Here is an 11,291-nt window from a genome sequence, read left to right on the forward strand (position 1 = left end):
CTTGTGTCATGATAGATCTGCTCCATATTACATGCACGCAAATGACCAAGTAGAATTTGCAAACAAGGTTTTGACTACCATGATTAAACGAATTGTCAGAATTCATAAATGAAATTGGCATCTGATTCTTTTTCCAACCTTGTGGGCATATCGTACCTTAGCAAAAACTTCAACTGGTTTTACTCCCTTCTAGCTGGTTTATGGTCTGGAAGTAGTCTTTCCTATTGAATGTGAAATCCCATCATTAAAATTGGAAATCAAATTATTACCAGCCACTTCTGCAGAGGAGGAACGTTTTTTGTACTTAGCACAATTAGATGAGACTCGCCATGAAGCTACATTAGCTAGTGAGACTCATAAGAAACATGTTAAGGAACATTTTGATCAAAATGTAAATCCTCACTCATATTCAAAAGGGGACATAGTCTTGGTTTATGATCAAGAGCAAGATAAATTAGGTGCCAGTAAATTCAATCCCATGTGGAATGGTCCTTATATTTTAAAATGTGTACTGGCAAAAGGGGCCTATGAGTTAGTTGATTATGATGACATTTCTTTAGGAAATCCCAGAAATGGTCTTTACTTGAAGAAAAATTATGCTTAATTTACTCCGTGAAGACTTTGTACATTGTTGTATCATATTTTTTATGTGTGTGTGTGGCAATTTTAGCATATTTTTATGATTTTCTACTACTTCTCCTACTTATCTTGTGTTACACTTCATTTGTAGATGTTGACGCTCCCTCAAACCTACATTTGCTTAGGCGCTAGCTTTTGCTGGAAAATTTAACTAGGTTCGGTCTTCATTATTGTAATTGAGTAAAATGCAATATATTTGTCAAAATAAAGTGATTTTTTTATTATTATTAATTTTATTTGACTTATTAAAGCATGTGTTTCATGCTTGGGTCAAATGTATAGGTCAAGCCTCCATTGTAGGCTTTAGGTTATTGGAAAAATAAATTTGTAAACACTCCTCCATCAATTGAAGTCTCCTTGTTGATGAAAGAATCTCCATCAAGTCAAATTTCATAAGGAGATCACATGTCAACCTACACAAAAGAAAGAATATGCATGTCAACTCAATAATTAAGAGGCAACTATTCACAATGTTATGCCAACCTATCTACATGGGGCAACTACTATATATACTTGCTTTGGATCTTCGCATAACGCCTATCATAGAACTCGCATTATTTTAGGGAAAGTTTCAGTGATGAAGCTAGGAGATGACACATAAGTTCATATAGGTTTTCAGATCTATATGTTCGATACTTTTACGCAGAAAATTTCAAATATATTAGTATAGACAATTCAGATGAATTCATAATTATAGTGACCTCCATTTGGTGATGCATTGTAATGACTTCAATTTAGTGGTACTGCAGTGATATGTCCACAATATCTCAGTGTTATTATAATGATGCAATCAAAAGATGAAGAATCCCAGATTGGTTTCATAAGTGATCTCTACAAGGACAAGAGTGAAGAAGTCTGAAAACTACATGAATCCATGGAACCGATGCATAACAAGATTGACTTGATGGATGAAGGATGTCTTGGTTTAGATTGTAAGGGTCTGGGTCACATCATCTTTTGAATCTACTGAAGGAAGACTTTGTGACTGGGTTTTCCCCTCGTGGGGGGTTTTTCCCTGGCATCATGCCTATATCTTGTGTTCTCTCTTTTGTTGCTTGGAATTAATATTGATGATAAGAAAATATAATTAATAAATCAAATACTAATAATGAAAATATCACAAGTTAATGTCATTAAGAGGAAAATCGTTTTAACTGCCATCTCTATTGATTTTCCAACAGGGTATCAGAGCTAAGGTCATGATCAAAGGTAGTTTAAAGACCACTTAGTGAGAGGTTTTGTTTGCATTTGTTTTGAAGATCATTTCTGGGCTAATAGAACTAAGATTACAGTGAGCTAAAAGAAGAATAAGGATCTCGCTATACCTCAAGGTGAACAAGTTTAGATCTTTTAGACTGGGTTAGTAGGATGATATCACTGTCTAAAAGGAAATACAATTACATAGAGAAACTAGAGTGTAAACCTTAGCAAAATAGTTTAGATACTTCAGGAGATCGAAGTTCAGTGTAACTTCAGTGAGATAATTTCAGTTTCACGACAGTAAAAATAATTCAGTGCCACCTCAGTAAGAAGGTTTCAATGTCATCACAGTAGGAGGATATCAGTACTACCACAAGAAGAAGAAGAAGGGTTTTGGTGCTAACTCAGTCACCATGTCAACACAGTCTTGGTGCTACCTCTGTTGGGTGCTATTACAATGACCTCAATTCAATAATAACACATGACCACACTGACCTCAACTCGGTGATATTTTGATGATGCTAATGCAGTAAATAACACTCAGTTCTATCATAGTAGTATAAGTTTCGGTACTATGAATACATTTCAATATTGTTACAGTGGTGCCTATCACAGAGAATAAGTCTTGGTAACACTGCATTGATGCCTATCATAATAAGTATCACTACAATGGTACCTATCATGGTCATAAAGATAATCCAAGCTTAAGTAATACATGGTTGAAGTACTATAAGATTTGAGGCATTGCTATGGTTATTGATATATGTAAGATCAAAACAATGAAGTAGAATATACTACCTTCCACTCGTTGAAGAAATGGAAATTGACATAAATTTCTGTAGAGATATATCAAGGATATGAGATGATAATACCAACACAAGGAACTAGCTTGAAGGAAGCACTCTTTGAGGATCTGAGTACAAAGAACCAAGTAAGTATTGTTACTACAACAAGTCCAATAAATTATCAAATCAGAGGTATGTAATCACAAGGTACGTATGTACATAAGATTTTAGTTTTTCAATGATCCTTGTTTATGGCTAGTCTAGGGTGAATTTTGCAACATGCATCCTTATCTTCTAGAGATTACAAGTAATCTAGGATGTCAAGTAGAAGTCCTTGATTGAAAGAAGGAATAACCTTTATAGGATTCCATCCTCCATGGTTATGTAGGAGATCTAACTTAAGAAATTAAATCATATTCATGGTATCATGTGTTTTGCTTGAAAGTATGTATTACAGGTATAAAATACCATGGCTTACACTTTAAGGAATTCCTACAAGGTTTGTCAAGAAACATTTGTAGGTATGTATTAGACCATACATTTTATAAAATCCTCTTCATCTTATTTTGAAATTGGTCTTACTAACATCGTTATTTCCAACTCTCTTGAATCATAATGATTCTCGTTCTGGGTGATTCAACAATTGATAAATCTACCCCACTCCTATTCTTAACTAATTTTATATAACCCTAGACAGGTTATCTGGAAAACCCTAAACTAAGGGTATGCTGATGTGAATGTTTGAAACCCTAAACTACTTAGGGATATTGTGAAATGTTGTTTGAAGATGTCATGTTTGGGATTTCAATATGATCATGAAATATTAACTTGTTAGGGTTGAGTGATGTTTGTCTAAAGTCTCGAACCTTTGAAATTTTGGTATTGTACGGTTTTCTTTGCTATGAAACCCTATACCTTTAGGGATTGGTTGGGCCTATAAGCAAAACCTTTGTTATGTATTTGAAAGAAAGATCTTAGGAATGAAACCCTAGATATATATAGATGTGTCCTTTTGGTTGAAACCCTAGCTTGGTCTAGGTCAAGTATATGTCTAATGTATTAATGATGTCTGACATATGATGTGCTTATGATATACCGATGAATTCCTAGATATATGTGTTGACCTAGTTATTGTTGGTCATAAGTCTTAGGATTTGATATGTCCTTGTTTGAGATTCTAGGATGATGATATTTGGAAATCTAGGGTGTTGCAGTCAAACCCTAGTAGTAGTTAAAATCTCTACTGTGTGTGATATAACAAACTTAGAGCTATTTATATAATGATTGTTGAGATTGTGAAAATGAAATTCTACGATTTTGGAGTTAAACCTTAGAAGAAGTAAAAAATCTATGATGTATGATTTGAGATTTGTGTAAGATTGTTGAAATCTGATTTTTGATATTTGATTGAAAATATAGGGTTTGTAACTAACCCTAGTTGAGGTTGGTCATGATAATAACCAAGTTGTGATTGGTTTTGATTGTTGAAGCTCATATATGAAATATAGGATATGTATAAAAATCTTAGTGAGGAGTCTAACATATGAATTCTGAAATTTGTTAGATTCGTTGATTTGATTAGTTTCTAGGGTTTGATATATGAAGGAATTTGTTGTTAAAAGAATATTGAAACCCTAGATATAATGAGTTTGATTGATGAGCTGTGAATGTGAGTTAAAGTTTGTAACAAAACCTAGGCAAGAAGTTGAAGTATTGAAGTATAGTCTCTTGCTGATTATGTTTGTAAATGCTTCCGCTATTATAAAGTTTTGATATGGCTAACTTCATGCTTCTATACATGTACTTGCTATCTAATTTGTGTAGGTACATTATCTTCAAGTTGGTGAAAATGATCATAAAATAAAGTTTATACGATAAGAATGATATATGGATGAATCTGATTAGAAAGATGGTTGCCATGAAAAATTCTTCGATGTTGTAAAGAAGTAGTATAACTCCCTAAGTTAAGAGGGAGATTGGATGAGATATCCCTAGGATAAGAGTATGGGTGAGAATATTATTTGTACAGGAATGATTAGATCCTCTCTGACTAAGAGGGTGTGACATATATAACTCTTTTCTCCATGTGTCATGCATGAGACTAGGACTAACAATCAGAAGTCTTAGTGAAGACCATGAGTGAGAGAAGGAAATTGGAGAATGCATTTTGAGTTGTTGCTAAAGGAAGGAAAGTAGGATTTGATTGAAGAATATGTTGCTGCATATGAATTAGGAAAGAAAAATGTATGATTGAGGAATATTCTGTCAAAGATTCGGTTGATAGTCCTACTATGGAAAGTTAAGAAGCAACATCAAGTTGTCTGGAAGATCCCAGAGGTTGGTATTTTTATTATGCATATGTGAAAGAATATTGTTGATTGGGGTTGTGTTTGTACAGGTAAATCTATCGAAGGATTTTGATAGCATGTTGGTTACCAATTAGTTTGATTGGGAGAGATTTTTTGTCCTTGATATGTTGGATCAAGGGGTGTTGAGGCTTTATGAGTGAAGCATTTCCTGGAAGGACATCTGGTAGACAGTTTGTGTTAATTTCTAGGTCCCGAAGTTGGAAGGGTGGCGTTGGTCATTGATCTCTGTCACACACCTGAATTTCTAGGTTGATGGTTAGATAGTAATCCTGATGGTACCTAGAGAGGATGAGTCCATCTTATTCTCACTTGCATAGATTTCCTTGGTTAGGAATCTAGTATGTGGCATTTTGGTGCCTAAATTTTTGAGAGACCAATGGATATATTTCCTTGGTCAGGAATCTAGTCCATGGAATTGCAGTACCTAAACTTCTTCATAGATGATGTGTTGATATCTTCCATGTACCTCTTTAATCATATGTAAATATGAATATCTCCCTAGTTAAGAGGGAGTGTTGGAAAATGTAACTAGGTTCGGCCTTCATTATTGCACTTGAGTCAAATGTAATATATTTGTCAAAAGAAGGTGAAAATAATTTTTATTATATATTTGATTTGACTTACGAAAGCATGGGTTTCATGCTTGGGTCAAATGTATAGGTCAAGCCTTCATTGTAGGCTTTAGGTTATTGTCAAAATAAATTTGTAAAGACTCCTCCATCAATCGAAGTCTCCTTGTTGTTGAAATAATCTCCATCAAGTCCAATTTCATAAGAAGATCACATGTTGGCCTACATAAATGGAAGAATATGGACGTCGGCTCAATAATTAAGATGCAACTATTCACAATGTTATGTCAACCTATTTACATGGGGTAACCACTATATATACCTGCTTGGGATCTTCACATAACACCTATCATAGAACTCACATTATTTCAGAGAAATGTTTGGTGATGAAGCTTGAAGATGACACAAAAGTTTGTATAGGTTTTTAGAGGTATATGTTAGGTACTTTTGCACAGAGAAGTTCAAATATCTCAGTATAGTCAGTTTGGATAAATTCAGAATTATAGTGACCTCCATTCAGTGATGCATTGGAGTGACTTAAATTTGATGGTACTATAGTGATATGTCCATAGTATCTTAGTGTTATTATAATGATGCAATCACAAGATGAAGAAGCTCAGATTGATTTTAGAAGTGTTTTCTTTAAGGACAAGTGTGAAGAAGTCTGACAACTACAGGAAGCCATGGAACCAATGCATAACAAGATTGAATTGATGGATGGAGGATGTCTTGGTTTATATTGTAAGGGTCTTGGTTGTCTCACCTTTTGAATCTACTAAAGGAAGACTTTGTGACTAGGTTTTCCCCTCGAGGGGGGTTTTCCCTGGCAGCGTGCCTATATTTTGTGTTCTCTCTTTTGTTGCTTGGCATTAATCTTGATCATAAGAAAAGATAATTAATAAATAGAATAATAATAATGAAAATATCACAAGTTAATGGCATTAAGAGGAACTTTGTTTTAACTTCCATCTCTATTGATTTTCCAACAGTCGTAGTACTCAAAATTTGTCTTCTGCAGCTTGGGATATTTACGCCGTAAGGCGTTTCCCTTTGAAATGAATTACCCCAACTGATGACGTGTCCTATTATTGACCGTGGATTTGTTGTGTTAGACGATTGAATGAAGATTGATCGTTGATCTTCACACTGACTTTTTATCTCCCAACCCAATGGCCTCTCTGTCTTCATCTCTGTCACACTGACTTTTTATCTCCCAACCCAATGGCCTCTCTGTCTTCAGCGGCCTCTCTGTCTTCAGCGTTATTGTTCGGGATATTTCCTTGGAGGTATGCGAGCTAGGGCTGCAGCACGCAACTCTTTTTTAGCGGCAGAGAAAAATCCAAAATCTGTTCCCCATGAACCAGCCAGATATTCCTTCTGCCCTTGCGAGCTGATTAGTTTATTATTCGTTAACTTCGTCATTTTTACCGTCCGTTTCATTCCCCCAATCTCAGGTTCTCTCTCATTAATTTTCTATTCAAAGGTTTTATTAGAGCTTTCCACCGCTGTTTGTAGGGCATTTCAAGTTGTCAGGGCGGAATTCGACCTATCTGTTATCCACCAGGTTGGCATTAACTAACCCTTTACCCACATTTTTCGGATCTGCAAAAAGCCTTTTTAAATTTCTGTATTTCAAGCTCTGAATTGATCACGGTAGAACGATTCAGCGGTTAATTCTTCTGTGTTTGTCTGGACTCTTCATAGAGGGATTCTGTGAGGATCCATGCTCTGTTGATTGTGCAGTAAAAGGTTCTTCACTCTGTTGATTGTGCAGTAAAAGGTTCTTCACTGCTCTCAGGATTCTTTTCTTGTTTGATTTGTGCAAGAGTCTTACGCCCAGCAAAATTTATGTCATCTGTCCTTATTTCAGTGTTCTTAAAAGTTTGACCTTTAGGTACCTTGGATTCGGATGATATAGAACCATCTGCAGGCATTCTGCCCCTCTCCTTTTCACGATACTTGCTTCTGAAATGATCATTTAAGCCCCGTCTGCTTGGTGAGCTTCTAGACCAAGCCCTCTCTAACTTGCCTTCTTGATCAGCGTCTATATTGTCATGCTTCTGAAATGATCATTTAAGCCCCGTCTGCTTGGTGAGCTTCTGGACCAAGCCCTCTCTAACTTGCCTTCTTGATCAGCGTCTATATTGTCAGATGGCTCTCTTTTGAAGCCACTAGCCTCTACTTGAATCCTGGCTTTCTCCCGATCTTGCCTGAAAATACTCAAATGATTATGTCTGATTTTCACAATATTATTGATAAAAAAATCTCAGGCATTCAGATGAGAAAAGACATTAAGAAGAGGAAAGAGACCCTTACTTATCCAGAGCTTCCAAATATTTTTGTTTTCTGATCTCGAAGAAAAGTTTCATGGAATAACGGTTGTCTTCCACCTTTATGAAACCCGACAGGTATCTCTCGACCTCTTCCCATTCTCCTGCGTGTACTCGATCTTCAAAGTATTTCATGTTGAAGAAAAACATCGATTCCTGCTCCAACCTATTATTATCATAATTATTACACGATGACACGCACACCCTAACATCAGCTTCTCATTTACAGGATTACATACAAAACAACGCAAAATCAGGATCTGAGCATTAGAAAATGTACGATCTTCTTGTCCCTAGCTGCGCAGGTTTAAACTTAATCAAAATGCACTTTTCTTAAGTTTAAATTTTAGTGTACTGTACGTTGGAACTTGGAATTTACGCGCTAATGCTGCTTCCAACCTGCCATGTTTACCTTTCGCACATTTCAGAAGACCTCGACAAAACTATTTGTTTTTTGTGCAAAGATTTCCTCTCCTCCTATCAAAAAATTTGAAAAACTTATCGAAATTCGGAATCGAGTGGAACTTCTAATTGCTTTGTGGATCTGTATTGTTAAAAGAAAATTTGCTGTGGATCTGTATTGTTAAAGGAAAAATTACAATATGATAAAATACGTTTAAAAATGGTTATTGAGATGGAGAGGAAGAAAATTAATTTTTGAAAAAAAATGTAACTAGAATATTTTTTTATCATAAACGGGAACTTTTATCACAATCCAAATTTTATATATGGTAAAATCATATCTTTATAAATAGTGATCATTTAAAATCACATCTTTATAAATAGTGATCATTATAATTATCTGATAATTTAATATATATGAAATGGACCCAAAAAAATTTAAATTTGAAAATGCTTTTACCATAATCCAAAATTTATATATGATAAAAGTATATCTTTTAAAATTTTCACTAATTCTAATTTTATATGATATTATCATAAATATATTTTTTATATGATATTGATTCATTGATTTATAAATGGAGTCTTGTCTAGTTTATATATTTATTTGTTTAGTTTATATATTTATTTGTTTTGTTTTGTTGTTTTTTTATTTCGTTTTTTGTTTGTTTGTTTATGTGTTCCCAAAATTTTCTTTATGTGATTTTTACTAAAAGATTCTTTTTAATGATGTAAATTATTAATTTTTACATGAATGATGTAAATGTAAGTCATATTAGTTAAAGATAAAAAAAAAAAAAAAAAAAACAAAAAATTTAAATGGAAAAGGTTATATCTTAATTTATATTTCATATATGAAATATTATTTGGAATTTTAAATTAATTGAAATTTTAAAAATATAATGATTATTTAAAATGTTTAAGTTTTAAATATTATTTTGAATAAAATCATGGTTAAAAGTAAAATGTGTTCATATTTGGTGGTTATTTACTAGAATAACAAATAAATTAAATGGTTATACATCAATCCATGATAAGCATCAAAATACTTAGCTCCATGATACATCTCATATTGCACATATTTAAAAAAACATAAAAATGAACTAAATATAACATTGTTTTAAATTATTGTTGTTATTAATAATAAATAATTAATGTATGAGTTAAACATATATACAATTTGAAAAAGATGTAATAATATTTTTAGCCATGGAAATTCACTCCCATTTTAACATGAAAAATCTTAAATTATAAATAGCTCTTGTTACAATATTATGTCTTATCAATACCACATATTCAATATGAGGTGTTGATATGACATTTTTTTAATTAATTAATTGTAGATAAATTAATAAAAAAGTATAATTAATTTGGAAATAAATCTTACTATCTATTTTTTGAAGGTTAAGTCTCTACCATCCCATGATAACTACTACTAATTAAATTAAAATTATAAAAAACTTATTCTAAAATAAACACACTTATCAACATCACAAAAAATTAATATAAATTAAATGATATTTAAGTTAAAACTTGTTAACCAAAATAGAACAAAATATTATTATTTCCTTTTTTTTAAATATTAATTTGTGTTAACTTCATGTTAAACGGAACCCAACAACATGATACTATTATGTAATTATCTTACATTTTAATTTTATAAACTACGATTAAGTTAAGACCTTCAACGGAGCCAAACAACATAGTACCAATATCTATTTATCTTAGGTTTTTAATTTAAAAATTACAATCCAATTGAAAGGAAAAAGTTAGAGTTTGGTTATTCTTTATTGAACTTGAAATTCAGAAAATCTTAAATCTTAATCTTTAATATGTAATATTTTTAATTTAAAAATAACGATTAAATTAGAATCTTCAACTTCATGTTGAACGAAGTCAAACAACATTATATTATTATCTATTTGTGTTACAATTTTAATTTAAAAATTAAAATCCATTTAAGGAAGAAGTTAAGGTTTAGTTATTCTTTATTGAACTAAAAATTCGGAAAATCTTAAATCTCATTCTTTAATATGTAAAATATTGTTATTAATATTCCAAAATATTCTTCGAAGGTTAAATTCCCATCATCACTCTATAACTATTATTAATTAAAATAAAATTATAAAAAATCTATTCTAAAATAAAAATACATCTATTCACAATTAAAAAAATTAATATAATTTATTTAAAAAAAATAATATAATTTATTTTTAATTAAATTATATATAAATTAAAAGTGATTAAAATAAATAGAATAAAATATTATTATTATTAATTTTTAATTAGGTCGTAATGCATTTCCCTTTGAAATGAATTACCCCAGCTGATGACGTGTCTTATTATTGACCGTGGATTTGTTGTGTTAGACGATTGAATGAAGATTGATCGTTGATCTTCACACTGACTTTTTGTCTCCCAACCCAATGGCCTCTCTGTCTTCAGTTTTATTGTTCGGGATGTTTCCTCTGGAGGTATGCGAGCTAGGGCTGCAGCACGCAACTCTTTTTTAGTGGCAAAGAAAAATCCAAAATCTGTTCCCCATGAACCAGCTAGATATTCCTTCTGCCCTTGCGAGCTACTTAGTTTATTATTCATTAAGTTCGTCATTTTTGCGGTCCGTTTCATTCGCCTAATCTCAGGTTCTCTCTCACTAATTTTCTGTTCAAAGGTTTTATTAGAGCTTTCCACCGCTGTTTGTAGGGAATTTCAAGTTCTCAGGGTGGAATTCGACCTATCTGTTATCCACCAGGTTGGCATTAACTAACCCTTTACCCACATTTTTCGGATTTGCAAAAAGCCTTTTTAAATTTCTGTATTTCAAGCTCTGAATTGATCACGGTAGAACAATTCATCGGTTAATTCTTCTATGTTTGTCTGGACTCTTCATAGAGGGATTCTGTGAGGATCCATGCTCTGTTGATTGTGCAGTAAAAGGTTCTTCACTGCTCTCAGGATTCTTTTCTTGTTTGATTTGTGCAAGAGTCTTAGGCCCAG

General features: G+C 32.6%; 1 protein-coding gene and 1 long non-coding RNA gene across 2 annotated transcripts; one reads left to right on the plus strand and one right to left on the minus strand.

Annotated features, from left to right (window-relative positions):
* Positions 1 to 6,766: 6,766 nt before the first annotated feature.
* On the plus strand, positions 6,767 to 8,197 carry LOC149203581 (uncharacterized). Its single transcript, XR_016253631.1, has 3 exons — positions 6,767 to 7,126; positions 7,267 to 7,970; positions 8,122 to 8,197. It is a non-coding gene; the product is annotated as an uncharacterized LOC149203581 (long non-coding RNA).
* On the minus strand, positions 7,607 to 8,052 carry LOC149203582 (protein TPR1-like). The gene is made up of 2 exons (XM_089400210.1): positions 7,879 to 8,052; positions 7,607 to 7,772 (listed from the first exon to the last, which is right to left on the minus strand). Exons 1-2 carry the CDS (start codon positions 8,040 to 8,042, stop codon positions 7,607 to 7,609), a joined length of 330 nt encoding a protein of 109 aa, XP_089256336.1. The 5' UTR covers positions 8,043 to 8,052.
* Positions 8,198 to 11,291: the final 3,094 nt, after the last annotated feature.

The sequence above is a fragment of the Pinus tabuliformis genome, chromosome 2_1, assembly GCF_031772625.1.
Source record: "Pinus tabuliformis cultivar Carrire ecotype Pingquan chromosome 2_1, CPIR1, whole genome shotgun sequence".
NCBI classification, from domain to species: Eukaryota; Viridiplantae; Streptophyta; class Pinopsida; order Pinales; family Pinaceae; genus Pinus; species Pinus tabuliformis.